We start from the raw sequence: 26,653 nt of genomic DNA, 5'->3' as shown, positions 1-26,653 counted from the left end.
ACAGAAAAATGCACACTCTGTATACATCTCTGTTTATAAGGCCATCCCTGATGCAAGAGTAGCTCCCTCTCATTCCAAACATAGGGTTGCCAACTTTCTAATTGCACCAAACCAAACACCCTAGCCCCGCCCCTTCCCTGAGGCCCCGCCCCTGTTCACTACATTTCTACTCCCTCCGTGGTTTGCGCTCTCACACCCTCACTCACTTTCACTGTGCTGGGGCAGGGGGTTGGGGTGCAGGAGGGGGGGGAGGGCTCTAACTGGGGGTGCGGGCTCTGGGGTGGGGCCAGAAATGAGTGGTTCAGGGTGCAGGAGGGGGCTCTGGGCTGGGGCAGGGAGTTGGGTGATGGAAGGGGTGAAAGCTCCAGCTGGGGGTGCAGGCTCTGGGGTGGGACTGGGGATGAGGGATTTGGCATGCAGGAGGGGGCTCCAGGCTGGGGGGTGGGACCGAGGGATTCAGAGTGGGGGAGGGGGCTGCGCGTTAAGGCAGGGGGTAGGGGGACAGGAGGGCGTACGGGCTCTGGGATGGGCGTGCAGGCTCTGGGATGGGCCTGGGGATGAGGGGTTTGGGATGCAGGAGGTAGGGACTAGCCTGCCTTAGCCCTGCAGCACCACCGACTGGACTTTTAATGGCCCAGTTGGTGGTGCTGACTGCAGCCGCCAGGGTCCCTTTTCAACTGGGCATTCCAGTCAAAAACCGGACATCTGGCAACCCTATCCAAACACCATCACTGTCATTGATAGATGCCCTGCACTACGTGTGACAGGGAGGAGGCCTGACCATAGAAAAGGCAACAGTTCATTAACACCTTGCTAAACTCTTCTGTTTGGACATGGTTGGTGTATAGGTGTAGGACTCCTGACTGTTCAGCTAAGGGTCTCAATCAGGCCGAACTATGAAAATATCTAGCTAGAAGTTTGGAAGAAGAGGAATAGAGATTAGCTAACTCAAGAGCCCTAGAGGAAAAATAACTGCCTGGAAATAAAACCATGAGCACTTCCTTGTGCAAGGCTGCTACCATGCTGCAGTGGGTTGGGCAATTCTTTCCAATTATACTCTGCCATTATAACAACCCCAGTTGTGCCAACAGCAGGGTTTGATCCTATGACCTTCTAGAGCAGTGGTTCTCAACCAGGGATCCAGAGCCCCCTGCGGAGCCACAAGCAGGTTTCAGGGGGTCCACCAAGCAGGGCTGGGATTAGACTTGCTGGGGCCCAGGGCAGAAAGCCAAAGCCCCACCACATGGGGCTGAAGCCCGGGGCCCCGAGCCCTGCCATCCAGGGCTGAAGCCGAAGCCTAAGCAACTTAGCTTTGTGGGTTGCCCTGTGGCATGGGGCCCTGAGCAATTGCCCTGCTTGCTACCCACTAATGTGTGCCCTGGCTTTTATATGCATAAAAACAGTTGTTGTGGCACAGGTGGGCCGTGCAGTTCTTATAGCATGTTGGAGGGAGGGGGGACTCAGAACGAAAAAGGTTGAGAACCTGTGTTCTAGAGCACTGTAAGCATAGCCCTCCACTGCTTGAGTTAAAGAAGTAACTTCATTAGTGGAGAGCTATAACAGAGCCTTGGGTCAGCCATTAGAGTGGCACAAAGACCTATACTTTCCTAGTGTGGCTTACACTGTACAGTACAAATCATTGGTTATCTAGTCATAGGGTATGTCTTCACTACTGGCCAGATCGGCGGGCAGCGATCAATCCAGCGGGGATCGATTTATCGCGTCTAGTCTAGACACGATAAATCGATCCCCGAGCGCTCTCCTGTTGACTCCTGTACTCCAGCTCGGCGAAAGGCGCAGGCAGAGTCGACGGGGGAGCGACAGCAGTTGACTCACCGTGGTGAAGACACCACTGTAAGTCGATCTAAGTACGTCCACTTCAGCTACGTTATTCACGTAGCTGAAGTTGCATAACTTAGGCTACGTCCTCACTACGGGGGGGGGGAGGTTGATTTAAGATACGCAAATTCAGCTACACGAATAGCGTAGCTGAATTCGACGTATCGGAGCCGACTTACCCCGCTGTGAGGACAGCGGCAAATCGACCTCCGCGGCTCCCCCATCGACGGCGCTTACTCCTACCTCCTCTGGTGTAGTACAAGCGTCGATTCGGGGATCGAATGTCGCGTCACGACGAGACGCGATAATTCGATCCCCGAGAGATTGATTTCTACCCGCCGATTCAGGCGGGTAGTGTAGACGTAGCCTTAGAATGATTTCCCCCCACCCCCCAAGTCTAGACCAGGCCATAGTTCCAAATGTGCAGCTAGTGTAAGCACTAACCTCAGTTGTCTACACTAGCAGTGAATTTAGTCCATCGTAGATAGAAACTAGATGAGAAATTTCAAAGCAGCTTGTCAAATGAAATATTAAATACAATCAACAAATAGTTTAACCTCTGATATGTCCTCTAACATGATCCTCAATCTTAACCTAAATCTGAGTGGAAACTCACAAGCAACATTGCATCTCAAGAACCACACTAATAGAAGAGCAGAAGACACACTGAAACCCTTTTGTACTATTACTAATTTTAGCAGCAAGTTGGGAAGCATGCAACATTTTTCAGACATGCATAATTCTCCACGGTTGTAGGAAAATGCAGAATCATAAGCAATATCAAATGGAAAGCATGCAGAGTTACAAATCAATCACACACTGTGACGGTTTGGGAATTATTTCACAACAGTCCTAAAAAGTTCAACCTGAAGCACAGAAAGTCTCTGGGTACTTTCATTCAGAAAGCATATGGTCAAATTTCAGGCTGATTGGCTCTTTCAGGATCGTGGGAAAATTCATTCAAACTATGAAAATCTGGATACACACACGCATAGAAAACGGTGACACTTGAAAGAGAACCCTCTGTGTCAGACTCCATCTTTTCCTGGAGCTTGACACAGTTAGGGTTAATACACGTGAACATTGGTGCTATTGTTGCTTTTGTCATGTGAAACAAGAATTATATATTTCAACAAAAATCTTAATTTTTCTGGTGCAACAATAGCATGCAGATCTATACTCAGTGCCTTTAACACACATCGAACAGTCTAAGTTACTCACGTAAGCAAAAGATGGACCTTGCTGTAGTTGAATAATGTGGTATAAAACAAATATCAGTATTATTTCCATCACACATACATTTGTGGCTCTTTTTTGTTTTATTTCTCTACATAAAAATAACAAACAGTTTCTCTATGCAAATTAAACTGGGGGAAACAAATGGGAACAATCTGTTATAGACATACCAAGAGTACAACTACAGTGCGCACACAGTTCATTTTAGGAATTGATTATAAAAAAAACCTGATCCAAACTCCATTTGAGCCAGCAGGAGTTTGTCCATGGACTTCAATGGACTTTGGATCAGGCATAAAATTATTCCCTCAATACAAGCCAAAGAATATTTTTTTTCAGGATAAATTCCTAAGCCTCCTCTGGGGCATTTAATACAGCCAGAGATTTTTAAAGTAAATATAAGTGCTGAGTCAGCAGTCCCAGACATGGAAGTCTTCTATTTCCCCTTAGAACAGAGAGCGGTTTGGGTTTCTCCTCACCATTCTGCCTCAGTCCTTGCTTGACAGGATTCACTTTCAGGGGTGAGAGGATAGATCAGTCTCAGGGGCCGGGCCAGTTCAGTGCTTAGCCCTCGAGTCTTCCCCAAAGAGTATCAGTTAGCAACAGCTATAGTGGCAAAGTGGGTAGTTGGCCATTAGGAATGGCCTTGAAACCATCAGTTCGTTTCCCATAGGCCACTGAACACTTACACATTTAGGGCCTGATTTGTCAGAAGTGCTCCACCTCAGGAATACCAGGCCTTTATTCTCAGTTTCTTTTCAGGGAACATAATGCCGGTGAAAGGTGCCGGAATGAAGCCCTGGACGCTGGAGTTCTCTATTTGTCAGCATAATAGGTATAGGCACAGCAAGGGCACCACAAGCTTTCCCACTCTTGTTCTGTGCTGTGGATACTTATCTATCAAGGACTGGTAAGACTGTCTCATTCACATAGTCTAAACAGCCATCTAATGGTTCAACTTCCAGTCACTACCAACCTGAGCTAGATTTTAACTGATGTCCTGACAAAGAAAAACACTTCATATTCTATTACCATGCCCCTGTCTGAGCTAGCCAGTCCTGCATGTTGGGCCTAATGCTGCATTCCTGGTGCATCGAAATCTCTTACTGAAGCAGGGCCCTTGTGTCTGTGATGGGGTGACTATCCCACACTCACCCTGTAGGGGGGTTTAATGTAGGCCAGATGGGCCAATTAAAACAATAGGCAGCTGATTAAGGAGGCTCAGCTGGGCAGGAACAGGTGGGGCTTATAAAGCCCAGGAGCTGCTGGGAAAAGGTGGACACACTCTCAGAAGAAATGGAGGAGTGAGTAGATATTGTATTCTCTTCCCAAGAAGAGGGAGGAGCCTGTTAGGAACTGGTAGGCCCAGAAAGAAAAGGGGAACCAGCAGTAGGAAGAAGCCCAGGGTTATAGCAGTGAGGCTATAAAGAGAGATGGCTCAAACTGCTGAGCTGACAGAACCTAGGTTGGAACCTGAAAAAGATGAGCGGTCTGGGTTCCCTGGCCAGCCACTGGGTGAGGGGCACAGAGGCAGTGAGTGGGAAGACTGCCTAGGACTACTGAGGTGCTAAACCGCCCTGGAAGGGGGGAACATGGACAGTAACATGCCTGGAGGGCTAAGCCATGAAGAGGACACTGGGGTTCCTGAGGCTGTGAGAGGAGTTGCAGGCAGACAGCAGAGACAGAGTGATTGTGTGCAAATCACAGATGGGAGGGATCTCCACCTTGAGCTAATCTCCAGTATACCAGGAGGAGGTACCAGTCTGGCGGTGAGTGGTGTGTCCTGTGACAGTGTCATAAATTTGAATTGCTACAGCTTTTATAAAATTAATGTTGGGTAAACTTTTCAAAAAACCTAAAAATTTGATCAACCTTGCTTCATCAAACGGGTTTATGAAAAATTTCTCACCCTGTGTGAGGTAGGTAGGTTGGTTGACCTAACCCCTAGTGTAGATGCAGCTAAATTGAGAAGAATTTCTCTATTGAGCTAGCTACTGTCTCATGGGGTGGAGTAGATTCCCTACAGTGTGGGAAGAATCCTTCTGTTGCTGTTATGCTACAGAGATGTAGCTGAAGTGCTGCGGTAATGCTTGTAGTGTAGACATAGCCTTTGTCACACTGAAGATCACTAAGACATAGGCTCCCAAGTGCCTAGCTGCTTTTGATCTTGCTCAAATACTTTTTCCTAATAGAGCTGAACAATGTTATTTAAAGGCTTTTCTACATTTCTTTTAGTTGCCAAGAGGCAAAGGTAAAATAAGGAATGTAACTCCTTGTGAAGCTCATGCAGTCCATTCTAGACTATAAATAGATGCTATCCCTATGGAAAGCTATGAATATTCTCTTCCAGCAGAGTACATTCTGACTTCGTGCCTAAGGGGATGTCAAACAAAGTTGTTGGGTTTTTTCCATAAACATGAAACTGTGACATAATTGTGTACTCTTAATATGTCAACTATTTGGCAAGACATGGAGGTAGCAAACATTTGGATCACTTAATTGACTTGCTGTTAGCATAGTTGGCAAGTACAGTCCTGATAAACTACAAGTTGAACTAAAAAGGAAAGCAACAAGCTATTGAATATGGAAGAGGCCACTTACAGTGATACTGGTGTCCTTCTTGCCCTTATGCGAGGAAGCAACAGAAGCCAGGTATTGAATGACCTTCTTGGTATTTTCTGTTTTACCTGCACCAGATTCACCTCTGGGGGGAGGGGATTTGAAAGAGAAACAAAACACAGGTGACTCTTGGGTTCCCTCCATGATGTGGTGATGTATTTAAGGTAAATAGTAAGAGCATCAATACTGTACCAATCAAGTTCAGCATTCTACCCCAACCTGCCATCTCTTGCACACCCCACATTCTACCTGAGTTCAGTATGCCACGAACACAGTATGAGGGCCCTAGCTTTGTTCTTTTTGTATCTTGACTGGCTATTGGTCCATTTAAGGTGATCCTAAGACATCATGCATGTTTGAAAGACTGTTCTTCTCACTTTGGGAATATTTGAGTATTTATAAAAAGTTAGGGGGGAGGGGAACGAAATAAGTCTGTAATTATATTATTCACCTTAAAATATTGGCAAAGTGGAAAGGTGGGGGACCCAACAGCAGTGGCAAGAATCATTTGCACTCCATAAAAAGCAACAGAGGGTCCTGTGGCACCTTTGAGACTAACAGAAGTATTGGGAGCATAAGCTTTCGTGGGTAAGAACCTCACTTCAGATGCAAGTAATGGAAATCTCCAGAGGCAGGTATAAATCAGTGTGGAGATAACGAGGTTAGTTCAATCAGGGAGGGTGAGGTGCTCTGCTAGCAGTTGAGGTGTGAACACCAAGCTATGGGCACCCGCATGGCCCCACAATATGCCAACATTTTTATGGCTGACCTGGAACAACGCTTCCTCAGCTCTCGTCCACTCATGCCCCTTCTCTACCTATGCTATATTGATGACATCTTCATCATCTGGACCCATGGGAAAGAGACCCTGGAAGAATTCCACCATGATTTCAACAGCTTCCACCCCACCATCAACCTCAATGCCCCTCTGCTATGTACATTGGCCAAACTGGACAGTCACTACGCAAGAGGATAAATGGACACAAGTCAGATATCAGGAATGGCAATATACAAAAACCTGTAGGAGAACACTTCAACCTCCCTGGCCACACAATAGCAGATGTAAAGGTAGCCATCTTACAACAAAAAAACTTCAGGACCAGACTCCAAAGAGAAACTGCTGAGCTCCAGTTCATTTGCAAATTTGACACCATCAGATCAGGATTAAACAAAGACTGTGAATGGCTATCCAACTACAGAAGCAGTTTCTCCTCCCTTGGTGTTCACACCTCAACTGCTAGCAGAGCACCTCACCCTCCCTGATTGAACTAACCTCGTTATCTCCACACTGATTTATACCTGCCTCTGGAGATTTCCATTACTTGCATCTGAAGAAGTGAGGTTCTTACCCACGAAAGCTTATGCTCCCAATACTTCTGTTAGTCTCAAAGGTGCCACAGGACCCTCTGTTGCTTTTTACAGATTCAGACTAACACGGCTACCCCTCTGATACTTGCACTCCATCGTTTATTTTAATACTGGAGCTAATTGCTCAGATTTTATAAAAATCTCAGATAATATGGGAATGAGCTTGCTCCCTTTGAAGACAGTGGTGAAACTCCCATTGAGCTTGGATCATCTAGAGGCCAGGATCTGGCCCAATAAGATTGCTGTGCGCAACACTTGCAGAGGGCTCCTTGGTGTGAGGAAACCAATTGGCGCAGTTCTAAATGGTAAAGCGACTGTGAATTGGTGCAACAACTGCAAAATCAGCCTGGAATCTGGAAGCCAAGCTGGGTTCTTTCTGACTCCCCAGTAATAACAGCTTTGCCGGCTAAATTTTTAATAAATCTCTATAGCTCTGTTTTCAATACAGATACAGGTGAGGGGCACAGCTGGCCCTGCCTGCAACTGAAACTTAGTTCCCTTTAATGAGCATGTATGAGCCAGAAAAGACTCCAACTCATTCTGCCCAGAGCTCTGCTGGGCTAACAGTCAAAAGCATCAAACATTTATCTTTGGCACTAAAGTAAACACACCTGACTCTGAAATCAGACTGTTGGAAGCAGATCTGAGTGAGAGGCTACCATTTTTACACTTTTCAGAGTTGAACTACACTGAGCCCAACCATTCCTTCCCTACACCTAATATTACTCTACCTTGCCTCTTCTAGATTCCTTTGGCCCCAGGTCTCATTTTAACAAAAGGTAGTTCTACACAGCAATCCTGGAGTGTAATGGCCGCTTGTGTAGACATACCTGAGCCATCTCTAATCTAGCTAGCTTAGGGACTGCCAGTATAGATGCGGTGGCATAGGCTTCAGTGTGGACAAGCCTGCCCAGAATCCTGGGTAACTACTTGGCTTCAGCACAGGCTAGCCAGCCCATGCTGCCACTGTCAGTACTCCACTAGCTAGGTTAAACCTAGTCTGGATATATTTACATGAGCTGAGTCATACCCAGCAATTGCAGTTTAGACATAACCTAAGATGTCCCTTTGCACTCCCCTGGCCATTTGAAAGGGCCTTAAAGTGAGTATGAATATAATTTAAACTCCCTTTAATGCCCCTTCACACTAACAAAACAGCATCACGGGATCTTAGTCTAAATTAAGAATCAGGCCCCTTTGTTTTTTGCATTAAGTGGATTTACAAAAGCAAATACAAACTCCCATTGACATTTAATCAGGTCCTTTGAAGTTGGAACTATTTCACTGCATCAATTACGGTTCTCATTTTCCTAATTAGGAAATATAATTTTTTTTCTGTACAATTCCCTCCTATGGTAGATTCTCCATGATGAGAATTGTTCTTGTTTGCAGAAGTTTAACAAGATTAATTGGGATGAACAGGCTCCTTTTCACAGGATTGGGTTAGTTTGCATAGTTTAGAAGACAGATCTCCCCCCTGCTTCGGAGTTGAAACATTTCCATGTTTTATTGATAAAAATTAAGTGTCCTGGGAATGATTCCAAGCTAAGCACACCAATTTGAAGTCTTCTGCATACAGAGTTTTCAAACAAATCTACCTTACAACGTTGCCTTTTGGAAAAATAAAAAACTTTCTTCTAACAAGCCCTGAGCTTTGAACTATTTCATTTAAGAAAGGTTATTTGCAGTTCATCACTACATGAACTGCATTTCCTCTCTCCCAGGGCAACAGTGCCCATCACTGGGCTTTCTCTTAAATCCCTGGGAGTATTACCATATATGGCATCATTTTACTTGTAATTATACTACCATACAGCAGTTCTTAAGTTACTTAATATTTGGCTCTGTGCTCTCTCTCCTTAACCCTTTTCTTCCAAGCTGGCTGATCACTCTCCTGTTTTCTGCACATGAATTGTGAGGCTTATTTACTTTATTTTGAAGTGGATGTTGAAAAGTTTAAACATGCTCCTAAATGTCAAATGCTTTTGCATGCAATAAAAAACAGATAGGATCACTGCAGCTAGAAATGGAGTAAAGATCTATTGGATCGAGTCTGGTTATAAGAGAGACATCTTCTATCAAGAGACTGTGTATCTAACATGCTGCACTTGATCTTTGCTAAAAGACCATGGAGATTGACAAATCTGATGGGCTGCTATCCATTAAGCAAAATAGGTAGCATCTGTAATCTGAAAGGCACATTATAGCTTCAAGGTTTATGCTTGATCCCACTGATAAACATCTCACATATGTGAAAACTGATTATATCAAACTATGGAGGGCTACAATTGCTTGGCCCAGATTCACCCCTTCCCTCACCAACCCTCGCCTCCCCAACCATCTAGGTATTTGTAGGGTGGCTTGTGTGTTTTGCTTGTTCAACCTCCTGAAATCTTGATGGCCAGCATCTTGGATAGTGTCCTTCCTGGAACTACTGACCTGTAGCCCAGCACTGATCATGCTGATCTGTCATGACACAGTACCCCAAAGAATCACCTTCCAAAGACACTGGTTCTGGCATGCCAGAAATATACTCTATTGTTGTGTCTTGCCCTACCGTAGGTAAAATAGCTGAAAGAAACTCTCTGGTACCATGTTTTCCTCCTAGCTCTCTCCCCTCATGGTCTTTATCATCTTCACTCCCCTTCCCAGCACCTGGTCACTGTCTCCCCTATTATAGGTTTCCAGGTGGGGCTTTGTGTGACAAGCATCTTTCAGGGTTTTAGGATTGAACCCTGCACAAGGTCTACTCCACAGCAGGGCCCCTGATCTCCCAGGAGGTGTGTGGCCCTCTCTTGTGGTGCTCTATAACTCTCAGCATGTATTTCTAGATTGTTCACAAGTAGGAGTATGGGATCCTATCTCCCAAAGTGTGGCCACTGCTCTTTGATCCTGGCTCTGAAGAACTAGACAGACTGGTCATGTATCTGAGACATTCTGAAAGCATAAATCTCATTTCTCCATAATAAACTGAGGCAACACAATCAATAGAGGAATGAAAGCATACTACTGGCCCTAGTTCTCAGCTGCATTCCAGCCTTTCTACACTAGTCCAGCAGCTGGATTGCTCTGCGCCCCCATGGTTGATCATTACACCAGATCAGATTCTGAGAGAGGTATAGGCCCAGTGTAATAGCCTTAAGCTCCTGGCATAGGGGTGAGTGCGGACGTGGCTAGAGCTCTCTGCATTCTGGATATTCTGGCCATGTGGAAAGCCTCTTGGGTCTGCTCTAAGTTACACCGGCGGTGCTTGGCAGGCTCCACACTGAGAATTTGAGAGCTTTACATTACCTTCACCCCTAACTTTACTCCATACTAGCAGTAACTCTGGAGAGGCATAGCTCAGAATTGGGCTCAGTGAGCCTACTGTGAAAGTTTGCTAAACGTGTAGTTGCTTGAAAAAGTCCAAGCAGCCTCAATTCAGCAGAAAGCTCAAACCCCTGCTCTGGAGCTACACAAGGAGTCTATGGGAGAGAAGCCAGGCAGAGACGTTTGCCTGCACCAGCCTTTGAATTGGCTGTGATGCCTGGTGTATGTCTGTGGTGCCTCTGGTGGGGCTGCTGCCCAGGGGGTGGTAAAGAGAGATCACAGTCCAGCCTCAGCCTCACCTTCTGGGGATTAGCTGCCATTTCCTAAACTAGACTGAAGAACAGTAACTTATAATTAGGGAGATCAGATGTCCCCTTTTTTTAAAGGGACAGTCCAGTTTTTGGGGACTTCTTCTTATATAGGCGCTTATTTACCCCCCGACCACCTGTCCCGTTTTTTCACAGTTGCTATCTGGGGGTCACCCTACTTATAATATATAAAAATTAAAGGAAACAAATTTGTAAAATAGTAAATAGAACTGAAAAAGTAACATTATAGGGGGCACCCAGTAGTGTTCAACAGTTTTTAATAAAATATTGTTTTCTCAGACTCATAACTACTTGAAGGGTGGGTGTGTTTTAAGTTTGAGCGAACTCCCTTCAGCCAGTTGAGTTCTAGAACAGTGGGAGAACAGGGGAAAAAAATTCTAACCATACTCTTTAGTCAAAATGACTGAAGCCTGATGCACTCAACTGCATATTGATGTTGGTCCTAGGTGCTTAACTCCCATGGAAATCAGCCCCATTGAAATTAATGGCAGTTAGGCACCTACTGGGATTTTCAAAAATGCCACACTACCCATCTCTGTGCTCCTAAATACCTTTAAGAATCTGGCCCATGGTCCTGACTGAGGACTAGTGCCTTTGTTTAGGTTAGTGAAAAATTATAAGTGACTGAGAAATCACTTCTGAGCATGCTTATTAGGTAACTGCTATGAAATCCTACCCATTCTGTGACATCTGTGCACATTTGTCCCTTCCCATCCACTCCAACCAGTTAAGTCAAACTGGAGCTGCTGCTGGGACAATTGGATGAGGGCGATTGTCCAGTAAAGGTCTCTTTGAAACATGCACAGCAAAATCTCCCTCTGCTCCCCAAAAACAACCCTTCTGCATCAGAAGCAGCTCACAGGTGTGAAAAATATAGTAAATCTTTTTAGTCTCAAGAATTTGCACTAAATTCTACAGATTCTAAACCTTTATTTATAGATACATAGGATACTATGCTTTCCCAGTATAAAGCTACAACCATTGCAATGTAAACCAATGTGCTACTACCTTTTAAACCCAGGCTAGCACAAAACAATCTTTAGCCAAACAGCAGAAGTTGTAACAAGTAGGAACTCATCCCCTCTCCACCTAATGCCCCTAAATGAAGTGTGGGTACCAATTAGGGTTTGAAACTATTTGTCAGAAAACTGCTAATGACAGACATGTCTTCAATTTAAAAACACAGAAATTATGCAATAATCCCTTTATTGATTGTGTATACACACACACCCCTCTATAGGTGTATATAACTCCTCTGATGCGGCATTGTTGTTGGAACTTTATTAGCTTTGCATTTCTTGAATTGTTGCACTTTAAAATGTGCAAACTTAAGTTGCTTTCACATATATTTAGCCTTCAATATAGATTTCAATAAATAAAATTAAAATATAAAATTGTGATGTACTTAATTTTAGCAGCCAGAAACATTAGTTAACAGTCTAGAAAGTCCTCAGCACCACAGTTCTTTTCAACGAGTTGACTTAAAAATTACTACTATTTTAAAAAAAAAAAAGTTGTAAAAGCCAGAAAAATTTACACACACAGAATCTGGATCTACAACTAACTGATTAAAAAAAAAAAAAAAAAAAAAACACTAAACTGTCAGAGTGGGAATATAATAAGGAAGCCTGGTGATCCTGAGGTAACTGAACTGAATGCAGTAAGGAATGGGTGCAAAGAAGGTAGTTCAAATTCAGAATAGATTCACTTGCAAGATAAAATGTTTGTGGAGCAAATAAATCAATCTAATGAACACAGTGAATTGGGAGGAAGTATAATCTGGGAGTGATGGAAAGCTAGAGAATCCTTGATTGTGCTGTTTTATCACAACAAACAGCAGTTACTATGAACAAAATGCAAACAACCGGACGTAGCTGATGTGACTGCACAAGGATGTGCTCAAAGATTTGAGGGCGAAGTGCTAAGAAAGACATTGGATACAAGTCAGCAGTATCCTAGAGCAGAACAAAAAAGCAATTTGGGGCTATAGTCACAGAAGGCACACACCATGAGCAGGGAGGTAAGAGCCCTTTTCTATAAGATTCTTCAGGAGTCTGCACCTTAAATATTGTGTGTAGCCCAGGGTACCTCAGTACCAAAAAGATGGATTTGAAGGAGTTCAGAGAACAGAAATGGTTTGGGTGTTAGAGACTGATGAGGAAAGATTAATAGAGCCAAACTTGTAGAACATGGTTAGAAACATGTGGGACCATGGTGACACTGTGTACCCATTTTAAAAACTGTAAATAGCAAAGATGGAGAAAAGTTACTTAGAGTAGTACAGTATGAAGGGATATTGCTAGTCGTGATGGGATGAAAATGAGACCTAAGTGATAGGCAGGAAAGAGAGGATTTTGGAAGCATCATATTTGGATGTAGTTGGAGATGAAGTTAGTATTAAAAGCACCCAAAAGGAATCAACTACTACTGTTGAGGCTAGAGATGCAGGCAAGGATACACAACTTGGCCATCTGGATAGAAAGGAAGAGGCAGATTTTTTTTTTAAACATATTGGATGGGTTTTTTTGAGCTGTGTTTAGACAGTGGAATACTCTCCTGAGGGAAACAGTGCAAGCCCATAGAACAGGATATTTAAAACTGGACTGGACAATTTCTGCCTGTACATCTTCTGCAGGTGTTTTGGCTGGGTTGGGCATGACTGCACAATTTCCACACAGTCAGGAGCATGAATAATCCCAGTGAGTGGGGCCTGTACTGACGAGTGTGTGTGCGGCGGGAAATGGAGAGGCTGCATTAAAACACATAGACTATGCCCACTGAGCAATAAACATCAGCAACAGAATTTTCATGAGCATCCAAAAATACATTCACTTATGCAAATAGGCCAGGGGTTTTCAAACTGGGGGTTACGACCCATCAGGGGGTCACAAGGTTATTGGGGGGGGGGTCACAAGCTGTCAGCCTCCACCCCCAAGCCCCGCTTTGCCCCCAGCATTTATAATAATGTTAAATATAAAGTGTTTTTAATTTATAAAGGGAGTCTCACTCAGAGGCTTGCTGTGTGAAAGGGGTCACTAGTACGAAAGTTTGAGAACTATTGAAATAGGCACTTGTGTGTACATAATCTTTGACTGCAATTCAGGTTGCAAGGTTTGGAAATGTTGAGTCTGAAACTATTTACAGAAAAGCTCCCAGATCAATGTTATGAACGCTTGAGTCATTTTTGGATCATATTAAGCAAAAGGACAATTTCTAACAATCATAAAATAATGCTCATTGCTGGCACTCTAGTGCTCTGTAACTAAAAGCCTAGAGACATTTTTTTCAAATATATTTTAGCTTTCCTAGTGTTTTTGAACTAAATTAAAAATGCTATCAGGAGCTATGCACTGTTTTAAAGTAAAGGCCACAATCTTGCCAGCACACAAGAATTATTCTAAGCATCTGGAAAATCAGTTGCAGAAGGGTACAGAGAGCAAAAGAGCGCAAATCAGTCTTGAATCTCTACATTGTATGTATTGTGAGATCTAATAAATAATCCATTTCCTTTCCATTGGGTGGTGTGAAATCTGACATCTTGATCCAACTTTGTCAGCCAGGATGAAGAAAGCTTAGATTTGCTGCACATACAGTACATGGACTATGACTTTCAGAAATGCAAGCTTTAACAAAAAGGCATGGTTTAATAAGCGATTTCTCCCATAAAAATGCAGACCTTCAAGAGTTAAACCAGGAAGAGATGAGAGACAAATGGAAAAATAAACCTAAAGCACAAGAATGGAAGGAGCAAGTACACATCCTAAATTAGGCTCTCTTAAAGTGACAAGTCTTGTCCTGGGAAAATGAAGTAAATGGACAGTTTATAGTGCCTCATTAATATTCTAAGGATTTTAGTTTTTTAACGACATCCAGGGCCACATTCTCAGCTGCTGTAAATCTGTGTTGCTCTACTGCAGTCTGCCAGTTAAGGGTCTGGCCCACAATTTTTAGTGTTTTCTTAGACCTGGCATAAAAGTGTTCCAATGAGTAATTCTCCTCACCTTCCAGGGTCTGAGACACTGTGGGTTAATAACAGCTTTTTCTAAAACCAGGATCGAGGTACCTGGTCATAGACTCAAGAGACCCCACGTTGAGGGAGTGACCTCCCACAGAGAGGATTTGAGTATGACTTCCCTCCAGCTCCTAATATAACCACCATCTGTCATCTTTTGCAAATTATGATGATTTTTATTTATGAACCACATCCCCATCCCCACTTCCACTGAGACTAACTGGGTGCTGCCTAACAAACACAAAATCTAATGCAATAAAAACAGCCCAAAACATCCTCACTGACATGCAAGCAAATAAAGCCAATTGAGGGGCCGCAACCTGATAAAAGGGATGAGGAGGAGCAGGTCACAGATATGGAATAAAATCTAAAACACCTGTGCTCAAGTCTTAACATGTTTTGTTAAACAGGGGCAAAGAAGAAGCAGAGGGGTTGCAGAGTGCAGTGTGTTCCACACGGTAAGGCCCACCTTCCAACCAAGGCTCAACCATCGAATCTCTAAAAGCAGGTGCTACCTGAGCACAGACGCTCATCAGGCCAAGGCTTAAACCAATTGGAGCTTTAAAAACAATGTCCGCTTCAAGCCACTTTACTACTCTCTAGGAAGGCAATGTAAAGAATGCAGAGAAGCTATACTAGGGTCAGTCACTGAGCCCACTGACTTAACATGCTGATGCATTCTGCATAGGCTCCAAATAACTGAGGAGCTCTGCTACTAAAGTTACTGATGATCAAGCCTCAAGGACTTGTGCTGTTCTTGGGAGTTCTTTTCAGGACAGATCCAGTTATAGCCTACACAAGTAGGGGGCAAAAAGCAACAAAACATGCACACTACTCACCTACTTCTGTACGAACACATGACTTGGGTCTTTCCATTAAGCTACCACGAGCAAATGTCCATGAGGCTTTGTGTTAACTAAGGGTTTCCTAAACACACAGTTTACCCACCTACGCTCCTCACAAGTCCTTCTGTAAGCTCTGAATTTTCTGAACTTCAGAAGGTCATTGAAATTATTAGTCACATGCTTCCTCCTGCATATACAACTGCTTTATAATTTGATCAATTTAAAAATAGTTAAACGCCTTTCACTGAAAGCTGGATCCCAAGCTCATGAATGATGAAGGGACTCTAGCCACTGGCTTCAATGGGCTTTGAGTCACCCTGAACCAAGATAAACATCAGAACCTTGAAATATACTAAAAGAGAGATTCTACTTACGTGCACAGAATGGACTGGTCTTCTCGATCTGTGAATAAAGAGGAAAAACTATTAATTATACAAGAAAAGTTGCGTGCTGACAGCTATTTGCATTTACAAAGAATTCTTTTGAACAAACAGGAACTGCCTGGACTTCTCAAATCTTATGATACATTGTCAGTCAAAAATGTTGGGATCACATCTCAGTCAATTTGTCCTAGTGTTAAACTAAGTGCCCCTAACACCAGGATTCTGTTCTTTTTGTACAAAGGACTAAATATTCAAAGAGCTTTTTAAAATTTAATTGGACTCCTCATTACAGTTCATCTAATATGCACAGATGATACCCTGTAAGAGAAGATCATAGTGCTGAAAAAGAAGTTTGTACTACACTTACTAATAAAAGCCTCCTAATGAGACTAAGTGAATGACCCAATAGATAAGCCACTCAAAGCTAAAATGATAGTAGGTCAGTAGCTTTAGAAGCTGAAGCTCTGGCGGTATAGGAATTATAAAAGTTGGGAAGTGCAGATAGCCTAAGTAAAGTGTTCTCTCAGTTCCACTTCAGCTCTAGAGGGGATTTCTACCATGAGAGATGAGGACTGAGAGGGAGTGGAGAAGCAGCAGAATGAATGGTAAAGGCTCTGAGGAAGGGCCAGGAGAATATGGCACAAGACTGAGGAGCATCAGAGAGCATAGAAGAGGTTGAACGGGGAGCACAGAAGAGAATTAAGAGTGACTTTAGGGGCTGGAAGTAATAGTAATGGTCTGGACTAGGGCAAGAAGGGGACGCCGAATTAAACTGAAGGGTATAAGAAAAAATGTCAAGGGTGCTTAGTAGGGCCAGAGGCAAATAGGGTAGCTGGAGAGAGCTTTACTCTATAACAAACTCTGGAAATCGCCTATCCAAAGTTTAAATTCAAAAGAAACTGTGGCTAGGAGAAACCCCAAAGCAAAAAATAAAAATAAAAAATGAAAACCACCTCTGTGGTGGCTATACCCAGGGAACCACCACAGTAACTGTGCTGTACAAACCTGAATTTCAGATTTCACAAATGCAAATTGAAGAACAAACGAGAAGTGATCCCAAAGAAATAGCATTTCAACGATTTATCTGGGAAAAAATAATCTCAGCCAGAGAAGGTAGCTAAGGAGTAATAAGATACAGTAGGAAGTGCTGTCTCCCTAGCTCTCATCAATTCAACTGAAGTTGTGTTGTGCTGAACCCTCTCAGGATGTACTGATAAATGTACAATCAGACCCTGATCCACCCTAATCAGAATAACAGAAACTCCCACTGTCTTCAGCTGAAGTTGCTGGTACCCTATGGGGAAAGAATCAGGGCCCAGGGCCTGTCTTTGTCATCTTTCAGTCTCCTACTCTTCTGCAACTGTTTGAATACCGAACATCCCATTTAAGCATTTTGTAGGATTCCTATCTACAGTCACCTGCGTTCTAGGATAAACATTCTGCCAACTTGTGAATGGGCATCATGTCATTAAAACAAATGCCCATGAAGACTATTGACCCAAACATGATATGTTTCCAGTCAGGAATATTGGAACAGCTATTTATCCTGACGTTTAGAGCCCATAATTCAGGGGAGAGGTCGTTATAAATATTCTCTGTGCTGAGTTACTTTTAAAAACTGAAAAATAACGTATAGGATCATGTTAGGCAAAATTCTGGTAACCATGAATCCTGTCAGATGCTATTGCTAGTCATTGGTGGCAAGAGTAACTGCACTGAGGGCTCAACTCCCACTAGTCTTCCCAAACCAAGTTACTTGATAGATTTCACATGACCTTCAGCTGTTGATTCTGAGCAGAATCATCAAATGCACCTTAAATCCCAATTTGCTAAGAAGTAGGCCAAAGAATATTCATTGATCAATTTCCACCATGTAGAAGTACAGCTATGGGGTGGGTATTTTTCTGCAGCAGTGTCCAACAGAATTGCCTATGTTGCCCTCAACATACCCATAACACTTACAGCTCTGCATTCAAACAATGGCTAGGATCAAATTTCATAGAATCCTAGAATACCAGGGTTGGAAGGGACCTCAGGAGGTCATCTAGTCCAACCCCCTGCTCAAAGCAGGACCAATCCCCAGACAGATTTTTGTCCCAGATCCCTAAATGGCCCCCTCAAGGATTGAACTCACAACCCTGGGTTTAGCAGGCCAATGCTCAAATCACTTCAGCTAGTTGCCTGAAGGGGTCAGGTAAGAATTCCCCCCCCCCCATGATGCAGGTGTATTCTTTCCCCCTCCTCAACTCCCCCGCCCCTCCTTAGAAACATCTGAGATTGGCCACAGCTGGAAATGGGAACCCTGGGTAGGGCTGACTGGTGCTCTGAGGAGGTACAGAGACTTCTCTTTATTACATTCCTGGCTGATGGGTCTTGCTCACATGCTCAGGATTAAACTGATTATCAGATGTGGGGTCATGAAGGAATTTTCCTTCGGGACAGATTGGCAGGGACCTTGGGTGTGGTGTGTTTTTTCATCCTCTGCAGCATGGGGATTGAATCACCCACTAGGACCAGCTGGGCGCATCTCTTGGCAAATCCATTCCCTGACATTTGCAGGATCCTCAGACATTGCTGGCATCTTGGTCTCTCTACCTGTAGCACAAACAGTTTAGTCTCTTGAGGACTGAAGTGCTCTAGTCATTGGACTCAATAAAGAGGTAACTAGATGAAATATAATGGCCTGTGATATACAAGAGGTCAGACACTAGATGATCTAATGGTCCCTTCTGGCCTTAAGCTCTAGGACTATTATTTTGTAGCACCCGCTAGCTCTGCAGCTCCCATCGGCTGGAAACTGCAGCACATGCGAGCTGCAGGGGCAGCGCCTGTGAGTGGAGGCAGTGTGCAGAGCCACCTGCTGTACCTCTGCCTAGGAGCAGCAGGGACAGATCACTGTTTGTGGGGAGCCACCCAAGGTGAGTGGCCCCTGGATCTGGCACCCTGTGCCCCAAGCCACCTCCTGCACCCAAACTCCCTCCCAGAGCCCACACTCAGCACCCCCTCTATAACCCCAACCCCCTGCTGGCCCCGCACCAACCAGACTATAAACCGGCATTTCAATGAAGATCAGAAATGCCGGTTTATAGAGCTTTCCAGTTGAAGTGATAGATAAAACAGCTTTTACTGTATATACAGTACTATTCTGTTTGCCCACAAAGTCTCTGTATAGAGTTTAATACGTCGTTGGTTTAGCACCAAGGTACGCCCTTATCAATGGACACTTCCTAATAAACTTAGGGCCAAATCCTAAAGTCTTTTCCCAGTTTCAATTTATTCTTTACTCAGGCAAAACTTCCATTAAGGTCAATGGGAGTTTTGCCTATGTAAAGGCTTCAGAATCAGGCCTATATAAATTTTTACTGTAAATTCTAAGAGCTAGCTATGTTCACACTGAGTAGGACCTTACTCTGTGAGTAGCCATTGATTTTAGGGGGAATGCTTGCAGAGTAACATACTGCTTAGCATGAATTAGGATCTCTGAATCTGGTCATAAAACAGTAGCTTGCAGAAACAAAACATGATGATGATATGCTGCAATGCAACATAAAAATATTTTTAAAATGAGCAATTTCTGAGACAAAATTAGTTCTTAATTCGGTTTCTCAAAATCGAGCAGTTTTCCTGCTAACCATAGATTTGTGCTTTATTGCAAGGAAGTTATTTGTCAGATTCTACATAGCCAGTTATAAGCTGTCAAATAACAAAATTACAGGAAAAAGTGGATAGCAATTTTTAGATTCCTGGAGGTGTAGCACTCAATATTTTTTAGAGACCTGTGACATTTTGATAGAATCATTTGACATTGCTACTAGAAACTGGCTTGTTTTAACTATGGGAAATCATCTTCTCATTTAGGAAGACAAATTATCATGCAATAAAAGTATATTTATAGGATTGTGTACCTAGTGCATGAATCTGTCTTCAAGACTTCTCTTTAAACACTTAAACATTTTGTAGCCTGTGACGGGGTTCCCAGCATGTAACCTGAACTGTGGGACCGCTGAGCCCTCTGTCCCACCAACCTTGGCTCTGTCTCGCGCTGCGACACTGTTGGCAAGCTACAAATCTCTGGCAGGTATTGTACACTGAAATCCACAGTCAGGAACACACCCAACCGAGTTACATGAATGCTTCTCCCAGCCACTCATGAACTGTCTTACACTGGTCAGGCTTTTGACCAGGGCAAGTTCATTACCCAGTCTGCCCCTCCCTCGACTGGGAGAGGACACACACAAGTCCTTGTAAACTGAGCCCAGGACTTCAACCAAAACACACTGTTTTAGATGACATATAAAACAGATTTATTGACTACAGAAAGATAGATTTTAAGTGATTATAAGTAGTAAGTGTAGAGATTAAAGTTGGTTACCTAAGAAATAAAAGTAAATTTGCAGTCTGAGTTCTATAATCTAAACACAACTTGAATCAAGTAGTGTCTCACCCTGATAGATGGTACAAACAGGTCACAGATCTTCAGTACACAGGCTGGAACTCTCCTCCAGCCCAGGACAACCCTCCCTAGTTCAAAGTCTTTGTCCTCAAGATATGTTTCCAGGTGTTTGAGTTGTGAGGGGAATGAAGCAAGTCATGATGTCACTTACCCTCTTTTTATATATATATATATATGAGGGTATTTTCCAGCTTGCTGGAAAGATCTATGCTTGTGACACAGGGGTCTGCCCCCATTGGTCAAGCATTGTCTATGTGCTCTCTGAGAAGTCTTCTGGGATGGTCATCGGGAAAGTGGATTCCCTTTAATGGGCCATCAGCACATCTGGCTACTCCATTTTTGTACCTGAAAGGTTGGTTGTGAGTGTTCCCAACCTCACAACATATTTCAGTAATACACATATAGCAAAACTTCCTAACTTCACATACACTGATAGCACATACAATCCACCAGGACATTAATGTTCAACAGATCAAGTCTTTCAAAATGATACCTCACCAGGTATACTTTGTACAAAACATGTCAATTATATGACAGTGATAAATATGGGGGTTCCAGGGTATTGTTTTGAGGTACAGAATGCTGCACATCCCCTCTAATTGTGTATGCTTTGCTACTAAGTTACCAACACTGAGTGCTAATTAATATCATATCTAATTAATCAAAGCTTTCTGTACTAATATACATATTAAAAAAAAAAGTGGCAAAATAGGGTGAATTTGGCCTCTTAAATTTGCAGGATTCTAAACTGACTTCCAGATCACAAGTCTAGAAAAGGTTGTGGTTGATTTTACTTCATCATAAAATGATATTAAGAGCCTGCTCCCATTCCTTCAATGGTGTAGGATCAGATCATACAACAATAATAGTCCTTTTCTTCATTGAAAACTCATGCTGTAAGTAGTGTACTTTAAAAGCTTTAGTTTGTACATTGTACATAGGTACAAACTAAATAGCTACATTTATTTTACTAAGAAGTTGGTTACCAAAAGGTAATATGATCGGGTCCTCTCCAAACACTTTTGACCAGGGGAGTAGGAAGCCATCTTCATTGGACTAAAACTTTCTAAGTAGGGCTGAGTTGGGCTTCTCTTAAGTTGGAGATCGAATTTTTGCTAAAAATAGAGACTGTTGTGCGTAAATCGAAGCATTTGGTATAAACCCAGAACAGTAACTCCTAGATACAGAGCTTCCAATGGCATTTCTGAGCCCTGGGGACATGAGAAAATACTTGGATGGGTAAGGGAGCCCAAGATTTTCTAACCACCTCTTTTCTTATCCATTTCTGCTCTTGTTCTTCTCCTTGTTTTTCCTTCTCTCTGTCCTTCAACTGCTAAACAGCAGCACTTAAATCTACCTTTTAGTGGTATCCTGCTCTCAGTAAAGTCTGTGTCCCTCACTCGCCATTGACTGTTCCCTCTGCTCTCTCAATACTGTTATCAACCATGATTATTACAATAGTGGCTGAGGGCCACCAAGAGTGGGGCCCCATTTTGCCAAGCACTGCAAATAGAGTAGCAGATTATCCCTTCCACAGAGAGCTTATGGTCTAAATAGACAAGACAGACACAGGCTAGGGGAAGGAGTAGAACACACCAGCTGAGTGAACGTGTGATGGCAGCAAACACGTTGGTTCCACAATTATTTGGGTGGGTGAAGGGGGTTAGTAAGGAGGGGATAAGCTAAATACACATAGAAAGGAAGGGGGTACGGGGCAACAGAGAAGAAGGTGAAGAGGGTCAGGTAGGTGAAGGGACTATGAGGCAGAGGGTTGGAGCAAGCAGCACAGGGCAGAGACAGTCCAGTCAAAACTGTAGAAAGTTCTCTGAATGTCCAGAGGCCCTTGCTTTGGCTGCTTCTGCATCTATCAGCCAAAGACTTTGGCTGGGTCCTCTCCATGGTTTTCTGCTAAGACTGCCTGTGGGTGGGGGAGCAGGGCAGGGGAGGCACCACCTGAGTCCCAGTGTCCACAGAGTGTGTGTGGGGGGGTCTTGCCTACACAGTTCTGGGTCCTGGGGGTGCAGCAGTCCCTGCTTTGACTGCTTCTGCATATACCAGCTAGAGTCTGGCTAACCCAAGCAGACTGTAATCTCTGGGTGTTCTTTTACTGCCCTGATGAACATCACCAGAAATGTCCTGCATCCCCACCTCTGCTCTGGGTGTAATTTGTGTCAGTCAGAGGATGCAAAGCAGAGACCATACAGCAGCTCAGGCTTCTCAGAGGCACACTGCACACGCTAGCATCGGTGTGTATGTCAACATCTGAGTTGGAGTGTTCTGAGAAGACTTATTGGCATGGAGGGGAACTTGCACAAGGCACCCATAGAATCCTGCTTTTGTCAGTAAGCAGCACAAGATCACTCACATGCACTGGCCCCCAGGATTTATCCCCAACTTCCCCTCCTCCCACCTGGCAGCCATACAAAGTCATTCCGCTTTCAGCTCCATCTCATTGATCCATGCAGTCTCCGAATCCTGCTAATCCTCTTACTGACAAACTAATTGTGAACATGCATGAACAGAGGTTTCCAAAGGTACTTTACACCAATAGATGACACATCAGCTGTTCTAACAAATGGCAACAGTAGGGTTACCATACGTCCGGCTTTTCCCGGACATGTTCGGCTTTTTGGTAATCAAACCCCCGTCTGGGGGGAATTTCCAAAAAGCCGAACATGTCCAGGAAAATACTCCCAGCTTTGCCGGCATCCCTGGCTTACCTTAGAGCGGGTAAGCTGCTCCCTGACTCCTCAGCTCTGTAAGAGCGGAGCTGCCCGAGCGCTACCGGCTTCGGGCAGCCCCCAGACCTCCGGACCATGCGCCCCCGGCCGGGCACTTCCCCTCCCGGGCTCCGGCGGCAGCTGCTGCTCCCTGATTCCTCAGCTCTGTAAGAGCCGAGCTGCCCGAGCGCTACCGGCTTCAGGCAGCCCCCATACCTCCGGACCCTGCGCCCCCGGAGACCGGGAGGGGAAGTGCCAGGCCGGAGGTCCAGGGTCCGGAGGCATGGGGGCTGCCCAGCTGTTTCGCGTGGCTGGGAAGGAGGAGGGGGAATGCGGGGCACTCAGGAGAGGGGGCGGGGACTTCGGGGAAGGGACAGAGTTGGGGCGGGGAAGGGGCGGAGTTCGGGCAGGGAAGGGCGGGGGCGGGGCCCCGTGGAGTGTCCTCTTTTTTTTAATTTTTAAATATGGTACGCTAGCAAAAGTTAAGAATGAACAAAGTCAGGAAGCCCGTTAAGAGCCATCCTTTCCTTTGAATTGATGGTCAGACCCCAACATGTCTTGTCCTTCAAATAATGTCTCATTTACTTTTTAGAATTATCCACTTTGGTTGCTATTTCTGCCGTGGATAGTGAACAGGCATCGTCCTTAGGCATACAAGGCTGCGTAGGGCACCTGAAAATTTGGGGCACCACTGGGTCTTAGTGTCCAACCTCCTGCCACTTCCTATCCCTGTTCTGACCCTTCCTGCAGGCTCCCACCACAACTGGCTGCTGCAGCCTGGTGAGTCTTCCAGCCTGCCAGACCTATTAGCACAACATTGAAGCTGTTAAAGAGCCATTCAAGTGGTAATGAAGCCATTTAACAGGCATTTGCCAACCCCCAGGTATATACTGTCAGTTTATGAATTTACTGACAAAAACAGTTGTGCATTACTGTAATATTTACTCAGAACATGTTAGACTACAGGACCTTAATTTAAAATTTGCTTTAAAATATTTCATTAGTGAGTTGGTGAAGATTATAAAATCACGTTTCTAAAAAAAAATCTTTGCATAGATTTTTAGATGCACAATCATCTTTAGCCTTAAATGCTTGGATCTTCAGACATATAGTTTTTTAAATAAATCCTTCAGAAGACCACCCTTATCTAAAATACACATTTTAATTACTATAGAAAAAAAACTTGCTTCCAAAGTCTTCCTGTCCATCCCTTTCTTCCTTCACCGCCCCCCCCCCTTCCCCCAGCCTGGTGAAGAAAGCCCTTAAAAGGGCAACACCCCCTTCCTTCCAGATACCTGGACAAAGAGTTTCCCTTCCCTTTCTTCTGACTATCTGATTAACTAGTTTTAAGAGAACCCTCCAGCAAAATCAGTACCTAGTAAGATATAAAATCCTTTATTATGCCTAAAATCTTTGGAAACATATTTTTTAAAAAAAGAACAGGAGTACTTGTGGCACCTTAGAGACTAACAAATTTATTAGAGCATAAGCTTTCGTGGGCTACAGCCCACTTCTTCGGATGCATATTTTTTAAAGTTGGTTAAATTTCATAAACATGTCTATTGTTATGGAGATCACACAAAGTAAATTAGTGTTCCCTTTTTCTAAAAGCAGTGAACATTGTTATGAACACACTAAACCTCTGTGACTGATTTAATTTAAAATAATGTCTTTGTTTCAGTGAGTTAAAAATGTAGTAATCTGGAATAATTACTTTATGAAGGTTTTAAGAGTACATTTAAAATATAAAACCAGCTTAGAAATACTGATTACAAAAATGTAAAACAGAGAAGAGCTGCATCATGTATTCCATAATATTTAATGTTGTATTCACCAGGATACAGCTGACTCACCCTTACTACAAAATTTTTGCAAATAAATCTCTGACAAACTTCAGGGTATATCAAAAAACCAGTGACTGACATTTTTCATTCCCAAATTTAGTGCTTTTAATTAGGTCCCTTCTGCATGTCCAGTCTTCACCATCTGGCATGCAGTGGAAAACATGCTCCATTTTCTTTAGAAAGAAATTGCAGAAGTGTTTCTTCCCCCCCCCCCCCCCCCCCCCGCCATGTCATTTGCTTCATTTGGGTTCAGGGATTTGGCTGGAAGGGGGTGAGCAGGGTGGGGGAGGGAGACAGTGGGGAGAGGGCGGGGCCTGGGAAGAGTGGGGCGGGGCCTGGGGCAGAGCAGGAGTGGAGTATGGGTGGGGCCACAGGCAGAAGAGGTGGACTGGGTACAGGTGCAGCTCTGTTTTTTTGCCGCCCCAAGCACGGCAGTCAGGCGGTTTTCGGCGGCGCGGGTCATGCAGATTCGGCGGCATGCTTGCGGGAGGTCTGCCGGTGCCGCGCCTTCGGCATCCCCGCAGCTGAATTGCCGCCAAAACCGCAGCACTGTCGGACCTCCCGCAGGCATGCCGCCAAAGGCTGCCTGACTGCCACCCTCACAGCGACCGACAGGCCGCCCCCCGCGGCTTGCCACCCCAGGCACGCGCTTGCTGCGCTGGTGCCTGGAGCCGCCCCTGGCTGGGGAGCTAGTCTCCCCAAGCGGCAGCTTCACCTACCACCCATGACAGCAGGTAAGAGCAGGTCGGCTCCCACACACCCAGTGCACACTGCAGTCTCCTTAGGCAGGGGCCATATTCACCGGCTTGGTATCCTTTGCTGCCTCGTCCCTCTCCCCCCCACCCCTCCCGGGATGTGAGCCCGTGCTGCCATCGGGCATAGGAGCACCAGTTTAATAATACTGCATAGGGCCCCATAAATCCTAAGGACGGCCATGATAGCAAGAATACTTATACTCACTGCCCTGTTGTGAGAATACTTATATGTGTGCTTAACTTTACTCGTGCAAGTAGTTCGACTTGAGAGTACTACTCATGCAATTACTTAAAGTGCATATGTGTTTATAGGATCTGGGCCTGTATGTTTTTTAAAAAAAAAATATCCAAAATTTTTCTTCCAGGGCCCAATATCCTTTTGGTTCATAGCCCTTTGTTCTTGGATTTGACATTAACTCAAATAATCTTGCTATAATCATCCTCAGTATTCCCTTTAGAATTTTGGAGACTTTATTTGTCTCCTCTTGGGGGGCACAGAGGAACATTCGGGGGGTGTGTGCTGGGGCCCGGACCAGCCCTTAGGAGGGGGCGGAGGGGGGAAGGGAGTGCCACAGGGCCACCCAGCTCTGGTCCGGGCCCTGACCTTGGCTCTTGGTCCTGGCTGCCGGCCCCATGCCTGGGGCTCCAGCCCCACCCCCAGTTGTGGCCTCAGCCCCACCCCCAGTTGTGGCCTCAGCCCCGTTACCCCATCCACATCTCCCCCCACCCCCCCGGAGCTGTGGCTGTGGGGTGTGTGTGTTCATGTGTGCGTGCGCACAAAGGGATAAGGGGAGGGCACAAGGTAAAAAGTTTGGGGACTACTGCTCTAAAATCATCCCCACCCCTACCAGTCTTTCTGAAAACCCCAGTTGTTTTCTCTAGAAGCTATTGAGCTGTTTTATTGATATGCCTTCAGTCTGCTTGTAACTCTTGTGTGCCCC

General features: G+C 44.5%; 1 protein-coding gene across 1 annotated transcript in view; it reads right to left on the bottom strand.

Moving 5' to 3' along the window:
• MYH11 (myosin heavy chain 11) overlaps positions 1-26,653 on the bottom strand; it is a 101,206-nt gene that overhangs the window by 42,503 nt on the left and 32,050 nt on the right. Inside the window, exons 4-5 of the mRNA XM_026650635.1 lie at positions 15,932-15,959; positions 5,677-5,779 (exon numbers count right to left, since the gene is read on the bottom strand). Of these exons, the coding sequence (XP_026506420.1) occupies positions 5,677-5,779; positions 15,932-15,959 (131 nt within the window). The remainder of the gene's footprint in view (positions 1-5,676; positions 5,780-15,931; positions 15,960-26,653) is intronic.

Source organism: Terrapene carolina, unplaced genomic scaffold (assembly GCF_002925995.2).
Source record: "Terrapene carolina triunguis isolate 2854851 unplaced genomic scaffold, T_m_triunguis-2.0 Scaffold93, whole genome shotgun sequence".
Taxonomy (NCBI): Eukaryota; Metazoa; Chordata; order Testudines; family Emydidae; genus Terrapene; species Terrapene triunguis.
Note: the sequence above shows the minus strand (reverse complement) of the source record. Positions and strands in the feature narration are given on the sequence as shown.